General features: G+C 36.1%; 1 protein-coding gene across 1 annotated transcript in view; it reads left to right on the top strand.

The window, feature by feature from the left end:
* The window catches only part of LOC306894747 (uncharacterized protein), a 26,656-nt gene extending 9,236 nt beyond the window's left edge, over positions 1-17,420 (top strand). Inside the window, exons 2-5 of the mRNA XM_079457493.1 lie at positions 6,921-6,977; positions 9,741-10,385; positions 10,834-11,505; positions 14,103-17,420. Of these exons, the coding sequence (XP_079313619.1) occupies positions 6,921-6,977; positions 9,741-10,385; positions 10,834-11,505; positions 14,103-17,041 (4,313 nt within the window). The 3' untranslated portion in view covers positions 17,042-17,420. The remainder of the gene's footprint in view (positions 1-6,920; positions 6,978-9,740; positions 10,386-10,833; positions 11,506-14,102) is intronic.

Here is a 17,420-nt window from a genome sequence, read left to right as displayed (position 1 = left end):
TGACCCGTCGCCTAGGACCTGTTTGCCTTGGGAGACCCTACCAGGGGCATATAGCCCCCGACAACATAGCTCCTAGGGTCACTCGGGTACTCAAACCCCTCCACCACGTTAAGGTGGCGGTTCAAGGAAGGGTCTATCAGAACTAAATAACCGGATATGTATCAGAGTATTACAAAATTATGGTTTAACAAATAGTTCCATACCTCTCCCAATGTGATGAAGCTCTCAACTTTCTCTTTAAAGATGTGGGGCAGCAGAATCAGCGCTGCACGAAAGTCAGAATCTATTGTAAAAAAATATATAAATAAATTACTCTTCAATAATTTAATATTATAAACTGCCTGTTTTCATATTCATTCATATCCTCCATAAGTGTTTTCCTTTACTCCTTGTAATTCATTTTCTGCAATTTTCAGTAACTGGAAATATCAACAAATGATGCAAAAAATGCATGAAATTGTTTACAAGCTGGTTTCAAGTGAATACATGTTTTACCAATGATACAATTTGTGCCTGAAAGGGCAAAACATAAACAGAAAATTAAGATTTCACTGACTAACTGTTTTCTTGTGTTTCTGACAAACAGCCATACATACATACACATATATATAAAGCTATTAAGGCACTTCAGAAAATGTGGACAGAACTGCTTCATATTGATTAGCTTAGCTCAGTGTAATGCGAGTCATTTATGACATTTTTTGTGAACTAAGTGTCGGCAGCCTAATAATCCACACCAATCACAACTGATTTATTATTATTTATTTTTTTACATTTAATTTATCCTTTTTTTGTTGTCATTTTTCCAATAGCTTGTAATTTTTGGTTTTCTTATTTTAATACGGTGCACTTTAATTAGTTTGGGAATGTTTTACTCTACACTAGTATTTTTATAGACTTTTTTTTTAATTACATTTATTTCCTACAAAAATATCTATATTATGATATATATCATAATTGTGAAATAAAAGTACTCATATCCAAAGCTAGATCTGTTTCTAAAGGATATACTGTATGGAAACTAAGCACACGTTCTCAACAAATGTCTTTACACATAATTAACAAAACTATCAGTTTATAAAGTTTAGAAATAGATTATCACAAAAATGCTATGTTTTATGTCAATACCTGGTAGATCTTCTGCAAGCATCTCTTCTCTTGCTTCTTTGTAGATTTTGGCTAATGGAGCATTTCTTTGAACAAGCTGAAGCACCTTTGGCACAATACTAGTAAAGCCGTCCTTGAAGCGCTGGCTTAAGATGACAGTTGATAAATGCATTCGGTCAACTTCATCACACAACTGAAATTAGGCAGAAATACAAAGTTAACATTCACATGGAAAAAAAAGAAAATAAATCAGATATTAAAATTCTATGGTGCCTCTGTCGTTTCCCTTTAGTAATATCTGATTTATTTTCTGATTTATATAAGCTGAGAAATTATATAAAATCGGTGATATCACTGACCCCTGAGGTTGTTTTTAAGAAAGGGTATTTCTTAAGTATATCCTCCACAGTCATCCCATCTCTTATCTCCCTTCTTCGCCATGCAAAAGTTCGCTGCATTCGGTCTTTGACCACCAAGGTGTCTGGTCGCATCTTGCTGTACTGGATATGCAGGACATTCACGTGACCCTCAATAGAGGAAGCATCCTCACCAATGACAGCAATCTCCTATTGGATCAAATGTAAAAGTACAGAATAATAATAGTTAAACTAACAATAATAAAAGTTCAACCTCAAAAACAAATTCTGAATTTCCTTATTTTATTAACATTTTTATGTTTACATGTATCTTACATTTAAATAGTGATGAAAACCAAATTATTAAATGTAATGAATATTGACTGACTATTTTGTAGAGGAGGGTCCTAATATTTACACCTGATATTTGGAGCCATATTACAGTGGGGTAAAATGACTTTAGAAAGCAGCATCATTTTTTTTTCTTTTAGTAAAATCATTTGACTTCAGCAATCTTTGTAGAATTATATGCCAACGGTGACGGTTCTAAAAAGGGGAAAAGGCTCTTGTTTAGCCCCAAAGTTAGCATGGCTGTAACTCAAGAAGTGTTAAAGATCCCTTGTTAATATCCTTTTAGATTCTGGTTCTCAACTAATGTTTCTTTTGGTAAATTCATCTCAGATGAAATGGTAATTTTTACCCCCTTTACAAAACAGTGGATCACTCAGTAAATATACATCCATGACATTTAATATATTGGCTTTCTTAATGCATGCATTTCTTTCACCAGAATATATATGTTTTTAAATCTAAAATCTTAACCAGGGACCTCTGGTTGAGAATTGACAGATGTACTCCCAAACAAAATCATTTTAGAATGATTCCTATAATTCATATAGCCATTCAAGTCATCTGGTGAAAGTTCCTGTAGTTTTACATATCACAATATATACTGCAGAAAAACTAAATATTGTAATGTTAGTTTTTTTAGTTTGTCGTGTAGACCTAAGCAACACTGATGAAATTGCAAGTGACTTGAGGACCAAACCACCATTTTGCAGTCTTTTGGCAGTGAACAAGAAAATGGATCCTATATTTTTCCCCATTTAGTGTTTAACGGTTTAGTAATAGGAAATGATGATTTGATAATTGTGCAGCCCTAATTCAATTACTCTACAGTAAAATTGCACTGGGCTCTTGAATAATAAACCTGTTGAACTACAGGAATATACTTACCCTTGACTCAGATCTGCAACAGGCTGTTGGAGATTGTTCAGTGAGTCTCACTCTTGTGTGGTCAAACTTCTCCTTTCTCTTTCTTACCTCATCTTCATGGATGAGAGGTGCACGCTCAGATTTAAATTTGCGTTTGAGGGACTGGTGCCAAGTGTGCTGACATATGAGGGAAAAATATAGTGGTAGGGAATCAGGGAATACAGCAGAGAAATTTTTGTCTTTTTTTTTAAACGCATACAAACTGAATTCACCAACTGCAGTCAAATCAGGAAAACATATCATTGATGGAAAAATGTCCTTATGTAACTCCCATTTACACTAGTAAAGTCCTAAATAGCCTAAATAGCTAAATAGCCATTCCCCTCAAGATCCTTTAGGAAAGGGTATTTCACAATAAGTTCTTTTGCCACCTGCACATATTCTGCATTGGTTGGATACCTGAAAGATTAAATTAAAAGCAATTGGCCCCTTAGAAACTCTATTATTTGTACTACTTTAAGTAAAATAAATACTTCAAATGCATGTCAATGAAGCATAGCTTCATTGATATGTATCAAAGTATTTATCAAAGTACAAATTGTGTTTATCGAACACACTGACTTACATTGTGTGTTCGATCATGGCTTCATGAAGAACTCTAATGATTCTGTGTCTGTCCTTAGAGGACTTCTGGCATGGTTCTTTGTCATCAAGCTTGGCCTGAAGATCTCTAGGAAAGGGTGGAATGGCGAATCCAGGAGGCAGTCTACCACTTGTTGTAATTCTGCAGTGAGGATGGGGTAGTAGTTGAGAACTTGCATTAGTAGTAATACTGATAATTAGTGGTAATAACTGATTGCCTAATTATTTTGTGTTATTGGCATTTAAACGGACTACATATCAGGATTATTTCACTTTCCAAAAAAAATTCTCTTTTCAGCTCTTTCAATTTAGTTAGATCAGAGTAATTGACAGCTAATACTAACCAACCTAAAGCCTGCTTTAAATTAAGAGCGTAAAGATGACGTTTAATTGGTTAAGTGATAGAACGGTGGACAAGTCACTGTATCAGCAGGTCACAGCAATTAGTAATCAGCAAACATTTTGTAGAGACAATTATTTGCGTTCGCACTGATGCTCCCAAATATATTTTAAAATCTCACAGATTACATTTCTGGCGCAATTTCAAGCCTTTGTGTTGTTTAGTATATCTAATAAGCCTTTACCGTCACTACATTATAGGCCTTATTTGACTTATTGTATTAGAGTCATTAGCTTGTGAATCACCAAAACAGTATATTTTTTTGTTTTGTTATAGATGGTTTAATCAGACTACTTTTTCCGGTCAGGCAAGTAAAAATGATCTTTCACTTGCCCCTTTAAAAAAGTACACTTGTCCTGGGACAAGTATTAATGTTGAGCCCTGTTTAGGCCACTCTGCATTCTAAGATATCGGCATCAGGCATAAAATAAACAATCTATATCAATCGACCACTAAACATAGGCCAAATATAATACACAATAGTCAATGTTATACTTGCATTTCTGTAGTGGAAGTCTGTGGCTGGGATTCTGCTGGCACTGGTTCCAGTGTTAGTGTTATAACCTCCTTCATCTCATGTAAAAATCTGTTGAACTTGGACTGTTTTTTAAAAGAACCTTGAAATAAATATGAGATCATGCTCTCTGTAAGGCCACACTCTATTGTTTCCCCATCCACCTCATTTTCTGAAAAAAAAGGAATGATCAATGTGAGCTTGATGTTTTAACAGCAACAAGAAAATCAATGTATTTTTACAAATAATTTTAAACTTTAAATAGAGATTCAATAACTTTAATTTAGAAAAAGACACTATAATAACGGTACATATACACTCTCAGAAAAAGGTACAAAGCTGTCACTGGGGCTGTACCATAAGGTACAAAATCTAAAAGGTACTAATTGTACACTTTAAGTACTGGGCCTAATATGGACAGAGAGTAACCATTACTTTTTTTGAGTGTATGATTAGAAGCAAACCTTTTTAAAATACCTCTCAAAGACTGGTGACTTATTTCACTAGATTTTCATAAATGGTAAACAATCTTTGAGGGTGACACCGCACTCGATCTCCGAGACTGACTGCTGCTTACATAGTTTGCTCGTGATGAGGGAAGGGACTAAATGATGACCCTCATGGACTCTCTAAACTAACAATTCGAACGTGAATTAAAATTCTATGGTTACCAAATAAAACTGATATAAAACGTATTGACATATCCGTAATTTCTTTTTAATTCCAGACTGACTAACGTTAGGAGAAGCGTTAAAATAGAAACAGGCCAAGCGTTTAATCACGTCCGGGGTGAACAGGGTGAGTTGTAAGAAAATTCTGGGAAACCTTTTTCCACAAAACGCGATAGGTTTGAACAGTTTCTATGGCCGTTTCACCGCTGACACGTGACGGCGTCTCAAGCACTGTCTCGCAGTAGAGTTAGGCTACGTTATAAATTATGCTAAAAGTTATAACTTCGTTGTTGGGAAAAATACAAATAATCGTATTAACATTACGATTAAAACGTAATGACAATACGTTGGTTATATCAGGTCAGTATTTTTGAAGAACGGTTTTCCCTCACGCGTCAGTAGGCCTAACGTTATGTCAAGTGCACATAATTCGAAAGGGAACCAACATATTTTCACAATACTTAAAACTAAAAACATACCTCTGAATTTCTTTGCTTCTTCTTCGGTGATATTTATTCCGGATTCTTTCAATTTCTCAAGAAGATCCTCCGTCGACAGCGTCGAAAGTGAGACCGCCATCATGGAATAACCGTCGATTTTTTTTGAGCACACGCACAGTCCCAACTTCTTCGCGCCCATAAAGTGCACTGCGCGGGCTTCAATCCCATTGGCTGGTCAAATGCGTGTGCTTGTACTTTGAGTCAAATTAAAAGTTCCCCACCAATTGCTTTTGTGAAAAAAGTAGTAAATATGTATTTATTTTAACTTTAAATTAATACTTAAAACTTATCTAACAAGTTTAAAGAGCTATTATGTTACACAGTATAACTTTATTATATTTGCTTTATGTTCAAAACGTATCACCTTGATGCTGCATAATCAATAAAAGGTAATGTGCTTGTGTACTGTTCAGAACCAGTGACGGTCAGTAAATATGTGGACTATTAAATATATTTGGTTATTTTGTGCATCTCTTCTAAATAACCAACAACTCATGAACATGAATATCTTGCACTATGTTTAATCTTTTTTGGGTGATTAACAATGATGTGTTCAATGAATTGTTGAGATCACTGTGGATGCAGAAATTAAAAAGCTTTTACTATTTCATACACTTTCCATGTCAGATTGTACCTTTGTTTGGGGATTAAATGGTCCAAACATGGACCCTCTGACAGTTGGAAACATATTTGTACCTTTTTTACCACTAAATGGTACATATTAGTACCCTAAGGTGTAACTATGACCCATTGAGGGTACAACTTCACCATTTGTACCCTAAGTGTTCACAAATGTACCCCAACCGTACCCTTTTTTCTGACAGTGTAGTTGTTTTTGTTTCAGGCTCTAGCAGTTAATAAACAGAACTGAATACGTCTTGCGAGTCATCCAGGTCCTGTGCTACTCCACAGCGGCGGCGACCCGCTGGACTAAAATAGTCCGAAAATAAACACTTGTTATAGGTGTACCGTGGTGATTCAGGATACTGACTCCAGTACTCACCGATATGATTTCGCAATCAGAATAACTCTGTGTAAAAGGAAAGAAGTGTGAGACAGCTTTGGAGCAACTTAGTTGATTCACAACACTACATAACGGGTTCTCACTCCGCGTGTGTCTCGCGCTGGATGACGGTCGCACTGAGCGGTGCAGGTACAGAGGAGAAGAAGAAGAAGAATAGAAGAGGAAGAGAGGAAGAGACACCATTTGCTAAGCGGGGATGTTTCTTTTTCATCCTTAACACATACATTTTAATCAAAAAACTACGGAGTATGTTAGCCCCTAAAAAGGGGCTAGCTTCGCCCATGCCTGACGGTAGAACTGGAATGTCAAAACTAAATGAAAAATCTAATTTAACACGAAACGAAGTTCATTTGAGTTCATATCTGTTTTTTCTGTAGAAAACCTCTTTGATATTTTGTCTATTGTGTATAATTGTATATAATGTGGTTATATGTATATAAAGTTAACATGTAGACGCGTTAATGTCTAAGTTTCTTTATTGTGATAAACAGGTAAAGATGAGAAGAATCCCACAGGTAGACACAGTCCTGATGGGGATCGACCAAACAGTAAGTGACTGACTCTCTCTCTCATTTTAAAACGTGTCTACATATTACAGTATTTATAATGTGATAATATATAGAATAATATATAGTATAAAACTAGAAAATATAGAATGAAAGTCTGAATATGATTGAAACAATATTGATATATTGAATATATGAATATATGGAATTAAACTGAACTCATCATTTACATTTACATTTATTCATCTGGAAGAAGCTTTTATCCAAAGTGACTTACAAGTAGTTTTATACAGTGTCACATTACTGCAGAGCGATCAGGGGTAAGGTGTCTTGCTCAAGGGCACTTCAGTCATGACCTGCTGGCACTGAGATAAGAACCTTCTGATCACTAACCCAACGCTCTAACCATTAGGCCACAGCTGACCTCTGCCCATCTGCAATACGTCTCGGTGACGTCTGTAGTACGTCTGCTAAAGATCTGGAGATCTGGATACATCTGCTGCGTAAAAACATCTGCTAAACATCTTAGAAAGAGCAACTTTACATCCATTCTAAATCATAAACATCTTACAGACATCTTCTAGAGGTCTATATGACGTCTGACAGGAGACGTCTCAGAGACGTAGTGCAGATGAGCAAACTATGTAGTTGAGATTTCTTGCATACGTCAAACAGACGTATGGCAGATGTATGTAGAAAATATGTCGCTCTCTATGCCAAGTGCATAACAAATGTCTACATAATGGCACATTAATGCCCTGTTCACTCCAGAATGTAATATACACGAGGGTCGGGCATAGGAATAATAACTTCAGTTGGATTTTTCCTTGTGACATCATGTACCATTACACCCCTAGTAACTGCACGTTCTTTTCACAATCATGACTGCAGATGTTGGATCCACAGCTGGATCAATGAGAATAGAAGTCGTATGATTACAACCACCATCATTATACTTGTACTGTTAGCTTCAGTATCTTAAGGTTCACTGTTAAAATGCCAGAGCGGACCAGCACTTACATTACGTTTTTTCTTTTATTACTGTCACTCAACATGAATCTCTCAATAATTAACTATTGCTTGGTCATCTATGAATATAATCACTAGACTTCTGTAGCATCAGACCTGAAAGCACATTCGTCTTCCTACAGAGAACGTTTGACATCACAGTATCAGCAGATCTGCTCCGGATGACTTTTAAAAGCATTAAATATTATTTTCAACAATAGAGTGTATGTATTGACCTCACTTTCCCATGCGAACAGGCCTGAGTACACCTCCTTGAGGGGCTTAACTATGGGTTCCCTTTGAAGTTAAGGACAACATTTTATTATTATTGTTGTTATGTAAAACAGGTTGTGCCGTGAGGTTTTTATGACATATAGAGGATCCACAGCTGTTTTACGTGCAAGTGATTGTGTGTGCAAGTGAAAATATGTTTTTGTAGGTGACATATTTATATGTATTTTGATGATTATATTTTACGATAGCATTGTGTATGTAAATAAGTAGTGTATATATTTTTATTTTTATTTGGTGGTGAACAATATATATGCACATACATTTGAATAATTTACAATAATTAACAAATAAATAGTTGTTATTGGAATGAAGTGAAAGAAGATTTTTTTATAGACAAAGAACATTGAAGCTATTTTAGATAAATAATAAGCATGATTGTTTAAAGGCAACATGCTAATAGTTATAAAATAATATGGACGTATAAACCTAAAGAGACACAATTTAAATGTTTTTTCTTCACTTAAAAATACACATTTATATGAAACAGTAATACTTTACAGTAGACTTTTGTCATGGTTATTTTATCTTTATATTTCTCTAAAATGTTCTCTTAGACCCCTATGGAGGGCCCCGGTTCACAGTTTGTAAACCCCTGGATTAAACAACAGTAATAGAAAAAATGTTGATAATAAATGATAATGAACCATTTCCCCTAAAGTAACTTTTATTGTATTAAGAGTTTAATTGTTAAAAACAGAGTTTCTATTACAATCGTTCTGAACGGCACCGCAATAAGTGGAACAACAATGTATTTATCATCATTTCATTGAAACCAATGGGAAGAGTGGTTGGGCCAAATTGTCCATGTGGAGCCCACTTCCAGCACCGCCTCGTACTGCAGCCTGCAGCCGGGTGTACTTGGGTCCAGTCTAGATTCTCTCTGAGGGACTAGAGAGCGCTGACCATTCACCACCGATTGTTACTTCTAAAAAAGGAAACAGGGAACTTCAGTTACAAATAGTAAAAGAACAAAAAGAGTTTAAGAGCCACAGAGTTGGATATTTAACCATTTTTACTTTACATTCAAATGAAATAATGAAATCCTCTATTTTAAATGGATATAATGAGCAGCCAGAGTTTTTTTCAGAGGTTTTACATTAAGATATAACATATATAAATAGCTTTCCTGTAGCTCAGCGGTAGCGACGTCAGTGTCATGGGCTTGATTTCAGCGATTGAACAATCTTGGAAACAAAAGGAACAGTATGATGCAATGTAAGTCGCTTTGGATAAAAGCTTCTGGCAAATGCGTAAATGTCAAATAAATTCTTAGCTGTAACGTATAGAAGTCGTGATCCTATAGGCACCGTGTCAAAATGAACAGTGGTTGTATTGTGCAGTAGGTAAAGTGGAGTAACTGTATTTTCTTTGATTCTTGATGATATGAAGTGGTTCTGTAGATTTGTAATATTACTACAATATTTTACTAACTCAGCATTGCTTAAGATGTTTTAACATTACAGTAAATGTTCCTTATTCCATAACAAACTCATTGTGTTTCAGTGAGTGATCTGAGGATTGTTCTGCTGGGGAAGAGTTTATCAGAAAACAGCAGACTGGGAAACTTTATTCTGGGAACTAATGTATGGCACAGTGACGCTACATTAGAGTATTCACAGAATCACAGTACAAGAGTCAGTGGAACAGTGGAGAAAAGACACATCACAGTCATCAACAGTGTTAATCTGCTCCAGCTGAACCTCTCATCCAATCAGATCACAGATGGAGTGAAAGAGTGTATCAGTATGTGTGATCCTGGACCTCATGTGTTCATACTCGTACTGCAGCATCATGACTTCACTGCACAGGACAGAAACAGAGTCAAACGTGTGCTGAATCAATTCAGTGAAGAGGCCATGAAACACACAATACTGATGACTACTGATGATCAAACACGCGGCTTCATGAGCTACTTTAGCACATCTAAGAGCATGAATACATGTATTACTGATGTAATAAAGGAGTGTGGAGGAGGACATCTTCAGTTTAATAAAGAACAACCTGAACAGCTCTCTGAGATCTTAAGAAGGGTTGATGAAATACTCAAGAAAGAACCTGGTGAATATCTCAAATGTGAGATCTTTGTGGATGCTGCAGAAGGATCATCTGTGGACCCTCCAGGAGAGGATCATGAAAGCCTTAAAAAGGGTAATGCTATGGGTATTTAAGATTAAGCTTTTATAAATATTACTACAATTTAATCCGTATACAAATGTTATGTTTTCTTTGGAAAATAATGGGCTGCAAAGTGCAGATGTTTTTTTGTAAATATATAAAATTATCTTCAAAGTTACAAACGATTTTAAAGAATATATCTCATCCCAAATGAATGGTTTGTGTCCTCTTGGTAAAGTAAAACAATTTGCTGTTTAAAAACAATTCATAAAGAAGTATTTTTATTGCAAAAGCACTAATATAATATGATATAACACATTACATATATTAATTATTTTAATATAACACAATGAACTAAAAATGAAATGTGATTATAATTTATTGATGATTTGTGATAATGGCTAGTGGACTGTACATTATCCATTACAACTTTAAATGAATATTAGTATTGTTATCATTTTGTATCACTCATGTTTTTCAGCATCAGTGCGTGTAAACTCAAAGCTGAATGTGGTGTTGTGTGGAACTGACGCTACACTAAAGGTCTTCATGTCCAAACTCCTGAGAGGAGAGAAAAAAAAAGGTTCCAATCAGAAAGTGTCCAGCTCTTCTGTGTGTGTGAAGAAAGAAGAGAAGATACATGGACGTCAGATCTGTGTTATTGATCTTCCAGCTCTGACTGGACTCTCAGATGAAGGAGTGGTGCGTCAAACTATCAACTGTGTGTCTCTCTGTGGTCCTGGAGTTCATGTGTTTCTCATCATACTTCCTGTTGGTCCATTAACTGATGAAGACAAACAAGAAATAGAGAAGATCCAGAAGATATTTTACTCCACTCATCACTTCATGATGATATTTATATCTGAGATCTCTACAGATCTTGTAGAATCATACACTGAATGTCAGAGTTTGATCCGTCTCTGTGGAGGACGATACAGAGTCATTGGCTTAAAAGAACAAAATAAATTTAAACCAATATCAAGGGATCTGCTGAATTACATAGAGAACATGAAGACTGAACCATATTCACTTCTGATGTATGCAAGAGCTCAAGAGATGAGAGGAAGACAAGAAACTGAAGAGAAATATGAAGAGAAACTGAGAGACATGACGAGTCAAATCAAAGAGTTGCTGCTAAAGATCAAATTAATTGGTGAGTATTATTTTAATATGATAACTTCTGGTGTGGTCAGAACACACATGTGTCGATCGATGCTGAAACCAGATGATCGTGTGGCTCTCCAGAACAAGCGCTGGAAACTAACACTCAAATCAAGAAGTTTTTGAATATAGTCGTTAGCTTTGTTTGTTTACTCACAAAAGTATCCTCGTCGCATAATATTAATTTAAACTGAACCACGGGACTCATCTGGAATTTTACAATGTCTTTAAATGCTTTGATTGGTTGAGTTGCAATCTAAGGAGTCAGAAAGCTTCCTGGATGGGTTAAATGCAGAGGTCACATTTCAGGTATGGGTCAACATATCTGACGAATAGCTCACTTTCACTTATTTAGCATTTGTGGAAAAAAAGAGGTCATACAGATGTTTACATTAACATTGAGTCATTTATCAGACGCTTTTATCCAAAGTGACTTACAGAGAGTTCAGGGAGCAATAAGCGATATGTCATAAAACAGCAATAGTACAATAGATGCTAATACAAAGATACTAGTTTCAACAAAAGCCAGAACAACACCTGTTGAGAGAAGAGATAGAGAGAGAGTTATTTATTTTTATTGTTTTATTCATTTGTCTGTCAAGTATTCACAGAAATGTTTAAACTATAGGGCAAGTAATTAATGGTAGAATTTTCTGTCATGATTCCGCCATCATGTCATGTTTATTCTTGGTCTTGCAGCGGAGTCATGGCATAGCCTTAGGTTTTGTGTGAGAAAGACATGGCTTTGTTTTGATTCTGACTTGCCATGTGCTTTCTCGTGTCTCGTCAGTGTTTCCCGCCCTTCTGTCTCGTTAACCTTCCCATTAGTGTTTCATTACCTTCACCTGCCCCTTGTTAATTATCCTGTGTTTGTTCCCCTATTTAATGCCCTCTTGTCTATTGTCTTGTGCTCGTTCGTTGTACTTGTATGCCGTTCTTGTTACCTTGTACCTGAAACCTGCTATAGTGCAGTATAGTGCAGTATAGTGCAGTATAGTGCAGTATAGTGCAGTATAGTGCAGTATAGTGCAGTATAGTGCAGTATAGTGCAGTATAGTGCAGTATAGTGCAGTATAGTGCAGTATAGTGCAGTATAGTGCAGTATAGTGCAGTATAGTGCAGTATAGTGCAGTATAGTGCAGTATAGTGCAGTATAGTGCAGTATAGTGCAGTATAGTGCAGTATAGTGCAGTATAGTGCAGTATAGTGCAGTATAGTGCAGTATAGTGCAGTATAGTGCAGTATAGTGCAGTATAGTGCAGTATAGTGCAGTATAGGCAAGTCTAGTCTTAGTGTTTTGTATTAGTTAGTCTTTGTGAGTGTTAGTTCTAGTCTGTTTTAGTTAAGTCCTCCTTCGGTTCTTGTATGTTCTTTTACCCCATTGTGGGCTTTTGTTTTGTTCCTGTGTTGTCTATTGAAGTCCTTGTTAACCCCTTCATCCCCGTTTTGCTGCCTGCACTTGGGTTCTCTGTCACAGTTCATGACATTTTCATTTTTGGTCTGAGTTCCCCTTTAATGGGAACCCCCCCATACATTTAAGTAGAAAATGTAACAACTTTTTATTAATGAGCAAAGACAAATAATCCCTGTTTTTACATTTCAATCTATTTTTAAATATACAACTTCTCAATAGACACCTCTCTTGAGTTTTGGCTGAAGTGTTATGTGATGATTTCATTTTATTGCTGAATATCTCTTAAAGATCAGGCTTCAGAGAACTGAAAAGTCTACCCTGGCAACATTCATTTTTAAAATCGCTGGTAAAATCACAATTAAACAACATATTTCCGATCATTAATTGCTATTACCAAAGCAACAAGTACTGACCTGTACTATTTAAAGAAATAAATGACAGCTGTGTACATTAAAACATTTATTAAGATGTTAAATATTACATTCAGGATGTTTGGGACACTTCAGTGTGTTACATTGACCGTGAGACCAGACCACTTAAAATCTACAAACCATGAGAAAAAGAGCTAGACCGTGATAATGGCAACAATAACAGGGTGAGCGTGTATTTAAAGAGTCCATTGATAACGATCATGATGCTTGATGGGGTGCAGTGCATGATGGGAAGTGTAGTTCGGGTATTACAACTAGGCAGGAATGGTGACACAGAGGCTGTTTCCAAAATAGAACTCATTCCCTACATCAGTATACTAACAAAAGTCCACTGGAAGGAGCAAGGGAAAATGAGTGAGTGAATTCAGACATGGGCACCATCTTCTGCAGAGAACTTGAAATTATTTCAGCGCTAGCTTTATGATAAATGGCTAGCAGCTAGCCGTGAGTGAACATGTTCTATACTCATTATTGTGATGCATCGTGGGATTGAATGAGTGCGCTCAATAATTTCCACTATGAATTCGGTCACCACTAAAGCGTGTCCCCTCAAACACTGCAGTGTATTAAGATATAGGGGTTATTAGTCCTAAATCAAGCTGAATTCACCCTGCGTCTGTATGGCACATTTATTTGCTGAACACTTTAACTATTATACAGAGATACAATTATTTTATGAGCTTTTGCTATTTTGAAGACTCTGTGTAGTGAGATCCTAATGTGTGAACTCTTAACATGTTTCAGGTGCTGAAGGTGAACAGGAGGATCTGAAGGGTTTGAGAATTGTGCTGATCGGTAGGACAGGAAATGGAAAGAGTGCAACAGGAAACACAATTCTGGGAGAAAGTGCGTTTGATAGCCATGCAAGCACAGATTCAGTGACGAGTGTTTGTGAGAAAGGAGTTGGTGAAGTTGATGGTGGATCAGTATCTGTTGTTGATACTCCAGGACTGTTTGACACAACACTGCCAAATGAACAAGTGATTGATGAAATAGTGAAATGTGTGTCACTGTCATCACCTGGACCTCATGCCTTCATCATTGTGTTGAGTTTGGGACGATTCACTCGAGAGGAGTCAAACACTGTAGATCTGATCAAGAAAATCTTTGGTCCTAAAGCTGCTCAGTTCACTATTGTTCTGTTCACAAGAGGAGATGATCTTGAGGGTGAATCCATTGAGAATTATGTGAAGAAAAGTAACAGCAAAGAACTCAAAAAGCTTCTGCGAGACTGTGGAAACAGATTCCTGGTGTTTAATAACAGAGAAACACAAGACAGAAGTCAAGTGACTCGACTGATAAACATGATAGAAGAGATGAAAACAACAAATCAGGGTCATTATTTCACCAACAGCATGTTTGAAGAGGCAGAGATGAGCATTAAAAAGAAAATGGAGGAAATACTGAAAGAGAAAGAGAGAGAAATTCAGACTCAAAACGAGGAATTAAAGGCCAAACATGAGATGGAGAAAGAGAACATGATGAAGAGATTAGAAGAAGAGAAGAGAAGAGCAGAAGAGGAAAGAATGAAGATTGAGAAAAACTTCAGAGAGACAGAAGAAAATCTGAGAAAAGAGTTTGAGGAGAACGAGAAATCAGAACGGATTAAACGAGAGGAAGAAAAACAGAAACAAATGGAGGAAGAAAAACAACAAAGAGCAGAATATGATCTGAAGATAGAAGAGATGAAGAAAGAGACTGAACGTCAGAGATCACTTTATGAACAACACCAAAGAGAGAAAGAAGAGGAAGATAGAAAGAGAGAAGAGAAATACAGACAAGATCAAGAGAAGATGAAACATGAACAAGAACAGATTAAAACACAATTACAAAAGAGACAAGAAGAAGAGAATAGAAAGAGAGAATATGAGGAGCAAAAGAGACGTGAAGAAGAAGAGAGAGAGAGAGAAAACTGGAGGAGAAAAATAAAAGAAGCTGAAAATGACAGAAAAGAGGCTCAAGAGGAAATTAAACGACAACAGAGAGAATGGGAGGAAGACAAGAAACGAAAGATGAAAGAACAAGAGGAAGATGAGAGAAAGAGAAGAGAAAGACATGAAGAACAACTGAGAGAAAAACAAGAAGAACTGGAGAAAATGAGAAAGACATTTGAGAAAGAGAGAGAAGAAGAGAGACGACAGAGAGATGAAGAGAGACAGAAACAGAAACGAGAGACAGAAGAGAAAGAGAGAGAATATGAAAAGAAGAAAACTGAAATGATGAAACATAATGAGCAGCAGGAGAGAGAGAGAAAAGAGACGAGGGAGAGAAAACAACGAGAAGATGATGAGAGAAGAGAAGAAGAGAGAAAGAGATGGGAGAAAAGAATTAATGATATTAACAAAGAGAAAGAAGAAGAGATCAAAAAAAGAGAAACACAAGAGAGAGAGAGAAAAGAAAGAGAAGAGAAAGAAGGAGAAATTCAGTCTCAAAAAGAGGAATTAACAACCAAACATGAGATGGAGAAAGAGAACATGATGAAGAGATTAGAAGAAGAGAAGAGAAGAGCAGAAGAGGAAAGAATTCAGATTGAGAAAAATTTCAGAGAGAAAGAAGAAAATCTGAGAAAAGAGTTTGAGGAGAACGAGAAATCAGAACGGATGAAACGAGAGAATGAAAAACAGAAACAAATGGAGGAAGAAAAACAACAAAGAGCAGAATATGATCTGAACATAGAAGAGATGAAGAAAGAGACTGAACATCAGAGATCACTTTATGAACAACAGCGGAGAGAGAAAGAAGAGGAGGATAGAAAGAGAGAAGAGAAATACAGAAAAGATCAAGAGAAGATGAAACATGAACAAGAACAGATTAAAACACAATTACAAAAGAGACAAGAAGAAGAGAATAGAAAGAGAGAATCTGAGGAGCAAAAGAGACGTGAAGAAGAAGAGAGAGAGAGAGAAAACTGGATGAGAAAAATAAAAGAAGCTGAAAATGACAGAAAAGAGGCTCAAGAGGAAATTAAAAGACAAGAGAGAGAATGGGAGGAAGACAAGAAACGAAAGATGAGAGAACAAGAGGAAGATGAGAGAAAGAGAAAAGAAAGACACGAAGAACAACTGAGAGAAAAACAAGAAGAACTGGAAAAAATGAGAAAGACATTTGAGAAAGAGAGAGAAGAAGAGAGACGACAGAGAGATGAAGAGAGACAGAAACAGAAACGAGAGACAGAAGAGAAAGAGAGAGAATATGAAAAGAATAAAACTGAAATGATGAAACATTATGAGCAGCAGGAGAGAGAGAGAACAGAGACGAGGCAGATAAAACAACAAGAAGATGATGAGAGAAGAGAAGAAGAGAGAAAGAGATGGGAGAAAAGAATTAATGATATTAACAAAGAGAAAGAAGAAGAGATCAAAAAAAGAGATACACAAGAGAGAGAGAGAAAAGAAAGAGAAGAGAAAGGGAGAAAAGACATGATGGAGGAACATGAGCAGAGAATAAAAGAGATAAAGAAGAAACATGAAGATGAAGCCAGAAAACAAGCAGAAGAGTTTAATGAGTTCAGAGAGAAAAAAGAGAAACATTTTAAAGAACTCAAACAAGAGCTGGAAAAACATAAGGGATATGAAGACTTACTGGAGATGTTCTACAAACTCACAAATAATGAAGATAATGTAACCACAGAAGATATAATAAACAAGGTTAAATATTTGAAATCATGGTGTGTCATTCAGTAACATCATTAATATTGAATAGTAAACAGTAAGTGGAATCGAAACAATATAGATTTGCTTTTACTTTTATAGATTTCTTTAAAGCCAGCACACTGTAATATTACTGTGTTTATAAGGGCATCTTTCAATTTATAGCATGTGATGTAGAACCTGATGCATTTGCTTTAATCAGCCCATAAAGGCAAAGCACAGTAACTTCACATTTACTCAAAATTGAGATAAAGAGTAAATATTTTGTGATTTTTAAGATCCTTTCGCGGGCCCGGACATGTGTTAAGTTTGTATTTGTTTTATGCCCGGCAGTCGACCGTGAGGTGGCTGCCGGTCTTTACCTCCGTGTTTGTTTATTTGATTTAATTAAAGTTTTATTGTTTGAATATTT

This window comes from Barbatula barbatula (genome assembly GCF_947034865.1).
Source record: "Barbatula barbatula genome assembly, chromosome: 5".
Lineage (NCBI taxonomy): Eukaryota > Metazoa > Chordata > Actinopteri > Cypriniformes > Nemacheilidae > Barbatula > Barbatula barbatula.
The sequence above is the reverse complement of the archived record's forward strand: the minus strand, read 5'-3'. Positions and strand labels throughout refer to the sequence as shown.